The sequence below is a fragment of the Chlorocebus sabaeus genome, chromosome 18 (genome assembly GCF_047675955.1).
Source record: "Chlorocebus sabaeus isolate Y175 chromosome 18, mChlSab1.0.hap1, whole genome shotgun sequence".
Lineage (NCBI taxonomy): Eukaryota > Metazoa > Chordata > Mammalia > Primates > Cercopithecidae > Chlorocebus > Chlorocebus sabaeus.
Window position 1 is genome coordinate 50,935,397 of NC_132921.1, and position 12,969 is coordinate 50,948,365.

The 12,969-nt window shown below is 43.1% G+C and overlaps 1 protein-coding gene across 2 annotated transcripts in view; it reads right to left on the bottom strand.

Moving 5' to 3' along the window:
- Nucleotides 1–12,969, bottom strand: part of RNF125 (ring finger protein 125) — a 53,252-nt gene that overhangs the window by 16,483 nt on the left and 23,800 nt on the right. For both annotated transcript variants that reach the window (XM_007974357.3, XM_007974356.3), the window contains exon 4: nt 10,901–10,991. In XM_007974357.3, coding sequence (XP_007972548.1) covers nt 10,901–10,991 — 91 coding nt within the window. The remainder of the gene's footprint in view (nt 1–10,900; nt 10,992–12,969) is intronic.

Genomic DNA, 12,969 nt, shown 5'->3' on the forward strand with positions numbered 1-12,969 from the left:
GCACAGAAAGACAAACTTCACATGTCCTCATTATTTGTGGGAGCTAAAAATTAAACCAATTGAACTCATAGAGATAGAGGGTAGAATGACGGTTACCAGGGGCTGGGAAGGGTAGTGGAGATTGGGGGAAGTGGGCATGGTTAATGGGTACACAAATATAGTTACACAGAATGTGTAAGATTTAGCATTTCATAGCACAACAGGGTGATTACAGTCAACAATCATATATTGTACATTTAAGAGTATAGGCCAGACACAGTGGCTCACGCCTGTAATCCCAGCACTTTGGGAGGCCAAGGTGGGTGGATCACCTGAGGTCAGGAGTTTTAAATAAATATGCCATTTACCCTGATGTGATTATTACACACTGCATGCCTGTATCAAAGTATTTCATGTGCCCCATAAATATACACACCTACTGTGCATCCACAAAAATTGAAAGTACCTATATGGTCATACTTCTCACTTGTCTTCTCTTTAATTTTTTTTTTAGAGATGAGGTCTCACTCTGTCACCCAGACTGGAGTGCAATGGTATGATCATGGCTCACCGTAACCACAAATTCCTGGCTTTAAGTGATCCTCCCACTTTGGCCTCATAAAATGCTGGGACTACTGGCATAAGCCACGGTGCCTGGCCACTTCAGCGCTTTAAAGGAAGCAATGGTTCTCAGCGTGGGGTCCTCAGACCAGCAGCATTGCCACCATCTGGTAACTTGTTAGAAATGCAAATTTTCAGGCCCTAGCTCAGACCTATTTTATCAGACACTCTAGGGGCAGGAGCCAGCAATCTATGTTTAAACAGGTCTTCTAGGTGATTCTCAAGCATGATAAAGTTTAAGAACCACTGCCTTAAAGACAATGTAATTTCTTTCAGAGAGACAAGAAAAAATAGTAGGTGAACAAATGAGAAATTCTAAATCTAATACCTAGGCTGTAATGGAGAACACCTTTCTTAACTCCAGTACCTATAAAAAAAAAAAAAAAAAACAGTCATTTGGACCAGGCACAGTGGCTCACGCCTATAATCCCAGCACTTTGGGAGGCCGAGGCAGGTGGATCACCTGAGGTCAGGAGTTTGAGACCAGCCTGACCAACATGGAGAAACCCCGTCTCTACTAAAAATATAAAAATTAGCCGGATGTGGTGGCATGCCCCTATAATCCCAGCTACTTAGGAGGCTGAGGCAGGAGAATTGCTTGAACCCGGGAGGCAGAGGTTGCAGTGAGCCGAGATCGTGGCACTACACTTCAGCCTAGGCAACAACGGTCTCAGAAAAAAAAAAAAAAAAAAAGTCATTTGGGGTTCTGTTTTACTAAGAATCATTATGAGGCCAGAAATAGGACTTAATCATAAAAGAGCTAGTACAGTGCTAAATAATGAACTGTATGGATAATATTCAATTATCTAGAATAATGGTTGTTTCCTCTGTTCTGCATTCACTGATCATACTTGGAGTGCTGTGTTCTATTTTCACTGCTGGGTAAGGAAAACATCAATAAACTGCAATAGACACAGAAGGGAAATTAAGATGTTGAAAGGTCTAGAAACAAAATCCTTGTAATAACTGGGTTACCATTCTGGAAAACTGCAAGCACTCACACAGTAAGTTACTTACCACCTTGAGAAAGAGTCTACATTAGATCACCTCTGAGGACCCTTTTCTCTATGACTGTGTAAAAACCTTTATTAGCTCAATACTATAAATAGTCCAAGTATATTGTAGAAATAGAAATGCTGCTGTATGTCTATTATGTAGAAGCTTGAGGAAGAGAGGAAGAAAGTTCATAATTTTTTGCCATGTAAAAAAAAATCATTGTTGGCATAAAGCCAAGGGCATTTAGTTTCTTTTGTACCTGTTCTCATTCTCCTACTGTAATCCATGAGAATTAGAAAAACTTCCCACTCCTTTTGCTCTTTTTAAAAAAAAAAAATTTTTTTTGAGACGGAGTTTCGCTCTTATCTTTTTTATTTTTTAATGTTATTATCTTTTTTTCTAAAATCGTCTCTTTTTTTTTTTCCCGAGACAGAGTTTTGCCCTTTTTGCCCAGGCTGGAGTGCAATGGCACGATCTCGGCTCACTGCAATGCAACCTCTACCTCCTGGGTTCAAGCGATTCTCCTGCCTCAGCCTCCCGAGTAGCTGGGATTACAGGCATGGGCCACCATGCCCGGCTAATTTTGTATTTTTAGTAGACACGGGGGTGGTTTCTCCATGTTGGTCAGGCTGGTCTCGAACTCCCGACCTCAGGTGATCTGCCCGCCTCAGCCTCCCAAAGTGCGGGGATTACAGTTGGGAGCCACCGCACCAGGCCAGTCCTTCACCTCTTTATTTATGTGAGTCATTTTCTCAGAGCTTTGTAGGGCAATTTTAGAACAGTCTAGATTTACAAGGAGTCAGTACCTAAAGTCTGTTCACTGTACAGAAAGTCTATGAAATCTCTCCTTCTTCCTACATGATCCACTTACTTTCGTTTTCAGAAATATTGAAGAGAGTTAAGAGTCCTTGCAAATTCCAGGAAAAAAAAGTCCTATATGATGTTTAAAAAAAAAAAATGTCTTTTATAAAGGCAGCCAGAAATAATATGGATTTCTTAAGTTTCTTAAAATTAGGATTTAAATCTTTTTTAATTTTAATTTTTTTTTTTTTTTGAGATGGAGTTTCACTCTTGTTACCCAGGCTGGAGTACAATGGCGTGATCTCGGTTCACTGCAACCTCCGCATCCTAAGTTCAAGTGACTCTCCTGCCTCAGCCTCCCAAGTAGCTGAGATTACAGGCATGCACCACTACAGCCGGCTAATTTTGTATTTTTAGTAGAGACGGAGTTCTCCATGTTGGTCAGGCTGGTCTTGAACTCCCGACCTCAGGCGATCCGCCCGCCTTGGCCTCCCAAAGTGCCGGGATTATAGGCATGAGCCACCGCACCTGGCCTAAATGTACTCTTAATAATCTCCACAATCCCCAAGGGTCAAGGGAGAGACCAGGTGTAGGTAATCGAATCATGGGGCAGTTTCCCTGATGTTATTCTCATAATAATGAGTTCTCACAAGATCTGATGGTTTGTAAGTGTGTGGTAATTCCTCCTGCGTTAATTTTCTCTCCTGCTTGTGAAAAAGGTGCCTTGCTTTCCATTTGCCTTCTGCCATAATTCCTGAGGCCACCCCAGCCATGTGCAACTGTGAGTCAGTTAAGCCTCCTCCTTTCTTCCTAAATTACCCAGTCTTGGGCAGTTCTTTATAGCAGTGTGAGAACGAACTAATACAGGGAGCAAGATGTTGGAACAAGAAAAACTAAATCGGCCGGGCGCGGTGGCTCAAGCCTGTAATCCCAGCACTTTGGGAGGCCGAGACGGGCGGATCACGAGGTCAGGAGATCGAGACCATCCTGGCTAACCCGGTGAAACCCTGTCTCTACTAAAAAAATACAAAAAAACTAGCCGGGCGAGATGGCAGGCGCCTGTAGTCCCAGCTACTCGGGAGGCTGAGGCGGGAGAATGGCGTGAACCCGAGAGGCGGAGCTTGCAGTGAGCTGAGATCCGGCCACTGCACTCCTGCCCGGGCGACGGAGCTAGACTCTGTCTCAAAAAAAAAAAAAAAAAAGAAAAACTAAATCAGAATAACTTAGTCTAATTTTTTTTTTTTTTTTTTTTTTTTTAAGAGACATGGTCTTCTTTTGTTGCCCAGGCTGGAGTGCAGTGGTGCCATCATAGTTCACTGCAGCCTCAAACTCCTGGGCTCAAGGGATCCTCCCACCTCAGCCTCCCGAGTAACTGGGATTATAGGTGTGCACCACCAGGTCCAGCTAATTTTGTCGTCGTTGTTGTTGTTGTAGAGACAGGGTCTTGCTCTGTTGCCCAGGCTGGCCTTGAACTCATGAGGTCAAACAATCCTCCCACCTCGGCCTCCCAGAGTGCTGGGATTACAGGTGTAAGCCACTGCACCTGGCCTAAATTCTTGCTATGTTAGCTTGCATAGGATTTGGCACATAATAGAAGCTCAAATTCAATTTTTCATATCTAAAGTAGGAATAAAATATATACTTTGCAGATTAGATAATATATATTTTATTCAAATTTTCTTCTTCCTTAGAAGAAAGGATCCTAGGGCAAGAACAAATCATATTTATCTTATTTCCTTATGCCTAGATCTAACATAACTTGACACACAGTATACACCTCGTGAATAAAGAATTCCTTTTTAGGATAAAGATTTCTGGTACTTTTCTTTCTCTTCTGATGGATTTTTGCTAGGTTTTTGTTTGTTTGTTTTTTCCAAATGTCTTCTACTTCACATCAGTTCCTATAACAGAGCACTTGGGCAGGTCAGAAATGGGAGAAGAATGGTTGATACACAGAATCAAATGGGAGTTCTTTTTCAGTGACACACCCTTCCTTCCCTAAATTCTGATACAACCACATTTTCTCCCCAGAGGAGTTCTCACCACTCTTATGTGTCACTGTTACTTATGGGAAAATAAGAATGATTTCATTCAGTATTATATTTTTTAGGTGTGATAGGACAGGGAAAAGATTAGGAATCACCAACGTAAGAGCTTCTGAGAATACGTAAAATGTACAGGCCAGGTGCGGTGGCTCTTGCCTGTAATCGCAGCACTTTGGGAGGCCACAGCAGGAGGATTACCTCAGGTCAGTAGTTCAAGACCAGCTTGGTCAACATGGTGAAACCATGTTTCTACTAAAAATACAAAAACTAGCCGGTGTGGTGGCGCACGCCTATAATCCCAGCTACTTGGGAGGCTGAGGCAGGAAAACTGCTTGAAGGTTTCTCAAGGAGATGGAGGTTCCTCTGAGCCGAGACTGCACCATTGCACTCCAGCCTGGGTAACAAGAGCGAAACTCTGTCTCAAAAAAAAAAAAAAAAGTACAAACATCTTCACAGGATCATACGAGCTTTGATCATCAGGATCATAGGTGAGAGCATCTAACATGGGTCCATTAGGATACATTTCCTAAAGTTTCTCACACCAAACACCAAAGACACAGAAATGGATTTGATACTGCTTCATGGATACATGGAGTCAAATATCCTGTCTCCCCCGCTAGTCTTTTTGAACTGGTCCTTACTAGGGTTTTCAATAAGACACCCCTCCCTTATCCCATTAAGAATAAAGGCAATATTACTGACAGATCATAACCAACAGGGTAGTCGGCTTTCCAGTTCTCCTATTTTTCTTTTTTTTAAAGATAGTGTTTTACTCCCATCAACCAGGCTGGAGGGCAATGACGCGATCTCAGCTCACTGCAGCCTCTACCTCCTGCGCTCAAGCAATCCTTCTGCCTCCTACAGGTGTACTCCAATGTAACCGGCTAGCTTTTAAAATTTTTTTCTACAGATGGGATTTCACCACGTTGGCCAGTCTGGTCTCGAACTCTTGACCTCCTGACTACAAGTGATCTGCCTGCCTTGACCTCCCAAAGTGCTGGGATTACAGGTGTGAGCCACCGTGCCCAGCCTGTCTTTCTTTACTACCCTTTTTCCACATCAGTACATCTTGCTATGTTCTAGGCACTCTGCCAAGAACTGGGCATGCAGTGTTGAACGAAGGACTTAGGTCCCATAACTCCACAAGCCTAATAAATTAGAGGGAGAGACAGGCATGAAATGAATATGCAATTATAAGTTGTGGTAAATACTGAAAAGGGGAGAAAAGCAAAAGCTGAAATTAATTTGAATGTCAGGGAGGGCTTCCTGGAGGAAGTAAAATTTAAGCTAAATTCCAAAGCATGAGTAAGAGCCAGCCAGTGAAAGAAAGAGCACCTAGAGGCCTGGCGCCATGGCTCATGCCTATAATCCCAGCAGTTTGGGGGGCCGAGGCAGGGGGATTGCCTGATGTCACAAGTTCGAGACTCAGCCTGGGCAACATGATGGTGAAACTCTGTCTCTTCAAAAAAAAAGAAAAAAGCACTCTGGACAGAGAGACTAGCTGGAGAGCATGGTTCTTGCTAAAACATCTTCCCTTTACAGAATAAAATACATTTCTCGCAAAAGTAGTCTCATTAAAGTTATCTACATTTAAGGAAAAAGAAAAAAGTGGTCTCGTAATTCAGTCTAAAGCATGCTGTTTGTGTCATCTGCTTCCTTTGAGTCTAATATTCCAGAAATAGAATTATTTAAAAAAAAAAAAAAAAATGACCGAGCTTAGTGGCTCATGCCTGCTACCTCAATGCTTTCAGAAGCCAAGGTGGGAGGATAGCTTGAAGCCAAGAATTTGAGACCAGCCTGGGCAACATAGCAAGATCTCATCTTTACCAAAAAAAAAAAAAAAAAGAATTATCCAGTTGTGGTGGTGCACAACTGTAGTCCCAGCTACCCAGGAGGCTGAGGTAAGGATCACTTGAGCCCAGGAGTTTAAGGTTACAGTGAGCTACTACTGCACCACTGCAGTTCAACCTGGGTGATAGAGAAAGACCCTGTCTCCAATTTTTAAAAAATGGCAGAATATAACAATATAATTACTGCTTGACAAAAAGGAGCTATTGGCTCTTAAGGCTACATGTAAGAAAAGTCAAAATCCCCTGATGTTTTTTATATACATTTTATCATTCTTGAACAGCTCAGAAAGAAAAGATTGCTTATCTTGTGGTTTGATCTGTGAGTTACCTAATTATTTTTGGAAGTCAGAAGAATCATTTACCCAGGAAATCTCCAACTGCCAGGAAACCTCTTATGTGAGGTAGGTCAGATAATGTCACTGATCTTATCTGCTTGCAAAACCTGTAATCCAGTCCTTTAAAGCAATAATTCCTGGTTAACTTCCACACCCATCCAGAATCAGCATTGGACCCAGCCCTCCTTGCCCAGGACTTCCCTCAGGGTGTTTTCACTCACGTGTCCCCATTAGGGATTCCTAAGCATGTGAACCCCAGCTATACCACATATCTGTCCCCTGCCTTTTCCTAACTATGGTGTAAATCATGACTTCTAGTGGCTCTAGATCCTTCAGAGTGACATGCAACTTGAGCTTCTGCTCAAGAGTGAAACACTAACACAGGACACCTGAAGGTCTTGTGTTCCAATGACCACCTCTAGACAGCCCTAGGGTATTACAGAACCTTGGATTTCTGAACAGTCTGCTCCTGCTTCAATGCCATGACAGCATCCTGGTCTTTGTGGTGAGATTTTACCACTTCACTTCCCCATCCTCCTCCTCCCCACCACCCCCCAACTCACACCATCACCCCACGTGGGTTCTCTAACTGTGAGAGGACATCACTTCCTCTAAGAAATCTTCTCTAGGCCCAATTTTATAGAATTGAAAAGCATAGTGAACCTCCACTATCACCACCACCCTCTTCTATTAATGGAGTGATTGCCAGGTGACAGTGCTTACTTTATTATATGCCTGATTGATGTACTACCTGTGAAAAAGGTATGAATGTCATCACCATCCGCATTTTACAAATGATGAAACAGTGCAGAGAGAATTTAATAGACTTCCTGGGATTAGAACCAAGCCTATCCCCTTTAAAGCCTAGGATTTAACTACAAAATCCCATAGGCAATCTGATCCCACCATTACTAGTTTGTTTCCCTGCTTAGGTCAGCTGTCTTCAATGACCCTGAAGACCTGTAAAATCACGGAGGACCTAGTTTCATGGGCCACCTTCAATTGGGGCCAAACTGAGCAGCACGTGGACTGGATTTCTGCTGGAGCAGGGACACAGTACCACAGAACTGACCAACCTGTGGCCAATATGTGGCCTGCCCCAGATTGCTGCTTAGATGCAGCCTAGGACCACAGTCCAGAGGGCCTGGCATTCTTCCAGCCAAAGCAGCACCCTGGGTACTAATGGTCAGGGTTCAACCTTCTTCATAGAGTTGCTAGGAGACAAGAAAGTACTTGGAACTCAGTAAACTCCGTGATAGTAGTTACTATCATTCCATCCTTATGCTTTCTTCTAACTTCCTCTAGCTCCCCAGGGACCTATTGTGAAACAACTCCCTAGCCCAGTTCCTCCTACAGAGCAACTTGAGCAGGAAAAGCCCATGACCATCTCCTCTGCTCCTTCCACATCTAACAAGCTCCTACTTAGCCATTCCAATTGTCAACTCCCTAGGCCATTAAGATCAATAACAAATATCCCTGCATGCTTTTCTCTTGAACTTGCTATAGACCACAGGGGTTTCCCACGCAGCCCTGGAGCTAGATTACTGTATTCAAATTCTGTCTTTGTTACTTACCAGCTGTGTGACCTTGCATGATTGACTTAACCTCTCTGAGCCTCAGTTTATCATTTTTAAAATGGGGATAGTCAGGCCGGGCGCGGTGGCTCAAGCCTGTAATCCCAGCACTTAGGGAGGCCGAGACGGGCGGATCACGAGGTCAGGAGATCGAGACCATCCTGGCTAACACGGTGAAACCCCGTCTCTACTAAAAATACAAAAAACTAGCCGGGCGAGGTGGCGGGCGCCTGTAGTCCCAGCTACTCCGGAGGCTGAGGCAGGAGAATGGCGTGAACCCGGGAGGCGGAGCTTGCAGTGAGCTGAGATCCGGCCACTGCACTCCAGCCCGGGCTACAGAGCAAGACTCCGTCTCAAAAAAAAAAATAAATAAAAAATAAAATAAAATAAAATAAAATAAAATAAAATGGGGATAGTCATCAAGCCTATCTCACAGGATTGCTGTGAGGATTTTCTCTGTCTCTATCTATTTTTCTTTTGAGACAGGTTTTTTTTTTTTTTTTTCTTTTTGAGACAGAGTTTCACTTTTGTTGCCCAGGCTGGAGTGCAATAGCGTGATCTCAGCTCACTGCAGCCTCTGCCTCCCAGGTTCAAGTGATTCTCCTCAGTCTCCCAAGAAGCTAGGATTATAGGTGTCCCCCACCACACCCAGCTAATTTTTTAAAACATATTTTTAATAGAGACGGGGTTTCACCATGTTGGTCAGGCTGGTGTCAAACTCCTGACCTCAGGTGATCCACCCGCCTCGGCCTCCCAAAGTGCTGGGATTACAGGTGTGAGCAACCATGTCTGGCCTCAGACAGGTTCTTGTTTTGTCACCCAGGCTGGAGTGCAGTGGCACGATTTCAGTTCATTGCAACCTCCGTCCCCCTGGGCTCAAGCAATCCTCCCACCTCAGCCTCCCGAGTAGCTGGGACTGAAGGTGCATGCCACCATGCCTTGCTAATTTTTGTATTTTTAGTAGTAGAGATAGGGTTTCACCAAGTTAGCCAAGTGGTCTTGAACTCCTGGTCTCAAGTAATCTGCCCACATTGGCCTCCCAAAGTGCTGGATTACAGATGTGAGCCACTGTGCCCGGCTGTATGTATCTTTCTCTTTATTCTCTATTATCTTCCTATCTATTATCTATCTACCTACCTAATATACTTATGTTTCAATCTCATCCACTTTCTGAAAGGATTTTATGGAAAAAACCCTAAAACTGAAAAACCTCTAAAAAGTTATATAACAACACACACCCATTTGTGTATATATTACATAAAAATACATACGGCCGGGCGCGGTGGCTCAAGCCTGTAATCCCAGCACTTTGGGAGGCCGAGACGGGCGGATCACGAGGTCAGGAGATCGAGACCATCCTGGCTAACACGGTGAAACCCCGTCTCTACTAAAAATACAAAAAACTAGCCGGGCGAGGCGGCGGGCGCCTGTAGTCCCAGCTACTCGGGAGGCTGAGACAGGAGAATGGCGGGAACCCGGGAGGTGGAGCTTGCAGTGAGCTGAGATCCGGCCACTGTACTCCAGCCTGGGTGGCAGACCGAGACTCCGTCTCAAAAAAAAAAAAAAAAAAAAAAATACATACTACATAAAATAATCTTCAAAGTATCATTTTATATTTGTTGAGCCAGGGGAAATTAAAAATAAATGTTCCTAATTATAGCCCATTAAGGTCAAAGTGGTTTACTCATAGATTGCTGACACAAATATAAATTGACTCAGACTTTTTGGAAAGTACTTTAAAAGTACATTTCAAGAGCTATTAAAAAGTCTGCATTATTAATTGCAGAAACAATAAAGAATTTCCTCTTAGAAAAATTCCAATATAAGGAAAAGTTTAAATGTACAAGAATAGGAATTCAAATTCTAAAAATTGGTAACAATCCAGGCCAGGAGTGGTGGCTCATGCCTGTAATCCCAGCACTTTCGGAGGCCAAGGTGGGTGGATCACGAGGTTAGAAGATTGAGACCTCAGCCTCTCTAGTAGCTGGGATTACACGTGCCTGCCAATGCACCCAGCTAATTTTTGTATTTTTACTAGAGATGGGGTTTCACCATATTGGCCTAGCTGGTAAACTTAGATCTTTTTTTGTTTGTTTTTTGTTTTTTGGTTTTTTTTGTTTTTTTGTTTTGAGACAGAGTCTCGCTCTGTCGCCCAGGCTGGAGTGTAGTGGCTGGATCTCAGCTCACTGCAAGCTCCGCCTCCCAGGTTCACGCCATTCTCCTGCCTCAGCCTCCCGAGTAGCTGGGACTACAGGCGCCCGCCACCTCGCCCGGCTAGTTTTTTGTATTTTTTAGTGGAGACGGGGTTTCACCATGTTAGCCAGGATGGTCTCGATTTCCTGACCTCGTGATCCACCCATCTCGGCCTCCCAAAGTGCTGGGATTACAGGCTTGAGCCACCGCGCCCGGCCTGCTAAATTTAGATCTTAATTGTGCATTTTGGATCATTTTAGTTGATTATGCCCATGATTACCTGTTAGAGATAATGTGTAATTTCATAAATGAGTGATCACACATTAGTCATTCTTACCAGTTTCAACGCAACACTTTCATATATCATGAATAGTCACAGAGTTACCATAACCTTAACATAAATCATTATCCTTTATAATATATCTATAAGTAGAAATCTATTAAATGGCTTTCCTAATGTGTCCTGAATTCAGACACTGCTTTATACGTGTAACAAAAATCCTTACCACAGGCCTCCTTTCCGATCTGTGATGAGTAATACAGTGATCCAGCAAGCTGTCTTCATCCAGTTCCCTTTGACAAAAGGGACATACACACCTGGAAATAACACAGAATACAAATATTAGTGAAATGGTTGGCAACTAGATAGTAGTCACTTTTTTTTCTTTTTTTTGAGACAAGAGTCTTGCTCTGTGGCCCAGGTTGTAGTGCAGTGGCATGATCTCAGCTCAATGCAACCTCCCCACCTCCGAGGTTCAAGGGGTCCTCCTGCCTCAGCCTCCCAAGCAGCAGGGATTACAGGCCCCCACCACCACACCAAGCTAATCTTTGTATTTTTAGTAGAGATGGGGTTTCACCATGTTGGCCAGGCTGGTCTCAAACTCCTGACTTAAGGTGATTCACCCGCCTCGGCCTCCCAAAGTGCTGGGTGGATTACAGGTGTGAGCCACCACACCTAGCCACATATCTGAATTTGGACTAGCCACATTTCAAGTGCCCAGTGGACACATCTTGGACAGCACAGATAAGGGACAAATATTCCTAAGTGTACATAAGGATTTAACAAGGTAGCTGCAGGTCACTTTTCTTTTTCTTTCTTTTTTTTTTTTTCTTTTTGAGAGGGAGTCTCACTCTGTCGCCCAGGCTGGAGTGCAGTGGTGCAATCTCAGCTCACTGCAACCTCCACTTCCTGGGCTCAAATGATCCTTCTGTCTCAGCCTCCCAAGTAGCTCAGACCACAGGAACGTGCCACCATGCTAATTTTTTGTATTTTCAATAGAGGTGGGAGTTTCACCATGTTGCCCAAGCTGGTCTCAAACTCCTGAGCTCAAGCAATCCACCCTCCTTAATCTCCCAAAGTGCTGAGATTACAGGTGTGAGCCACCTCGCCCGGACTGCAGGTCATTTTTCATTCTTCACTGGAAACTAACAACATAGGCTGACGCGTGTAGTTATATGCTAGTGAAGGTGGAAAACAAATAACACCCCATCTAAATGTTATGTGAATTCGGAAAAGGAGAAAGAAAAAGGTAATTCAAGGACAACTGGGTGCTGCAGTCCTCAATTTCTCAGTTAATGCATGCTCAGATTGCACTTCTCTCCCAAAGAGAAGTGCAGTGAGCCGGGATCGCACCATTGCACTCCAGCCTGGGCAACAAGCGTGAAACTCTATCTCAAAAAAAAAAAAAAAAATTTCAGATTTGCTGGATGTATAAGATACACACTGAATTTTGACGGCTTAATGTAAAAAGAAAAAAGAATGTGAAATATCTTGATAATTTTTGTACTGATTACATGTTCAAATGATAATATTTTGGCACTATTAGGTTAGATAAAATATATTGAAAGGTAATTTAAACTTTATCTTATTTGTTTAAATGTTGCAACTAGAAAATTTTGAATTACATGTGATTAACATTATATTTCTAGGCCGGGAGCGGTGGCTCACAGCTGTAATCCCAGCACTTTGGGAGGCCGAGACAGATGGATCACGAGGTCAGGATTTCAAGACCAGCCTGGCCAAGATGCTGAAATACCGTCTCTACTAAAAACACAAAAATTAGCCGGGCATGGTGGCACATGTCTGTGATCCCAGCTACTTGGGAGGCTGAGGCAGGAGAATCGCTTGAACTCAGGCGGCAGAGGTTGCAGTGAGCTGAGATCGCGCTTCTGCACTCCAGCCTGAGCAACAGAGCAAGATTCCATCTCAAAAAAAAAAAAAAAAAGAGAAGAAAAAGAAAAAAAAATCATTATATTTCTATTGGACAATACTGCCTTAAGTTCTTTGGGACAATATGGAGTCCTGGAGTTGTTGGCTCACTTTCTGTTACAGACGTAACTTCCTGTCCCCCAAAACTTGTACTCTGGACAAACTCTATGTGTAAGAATTTTTACAATTTGAATTATGTGGTAAATTCTTCTGTAAAGCAAAGATTTTTTATAAATCCAAATATTAATTTATCTTGTAAAATAATCAACAACCCTCCTCATTTTCTATTATTTTAATTCTTTACTATTTAATTCTAACCAGTAAAATAACTGGGATTCAAATTAGCTTTCATATATTTTTAAATTT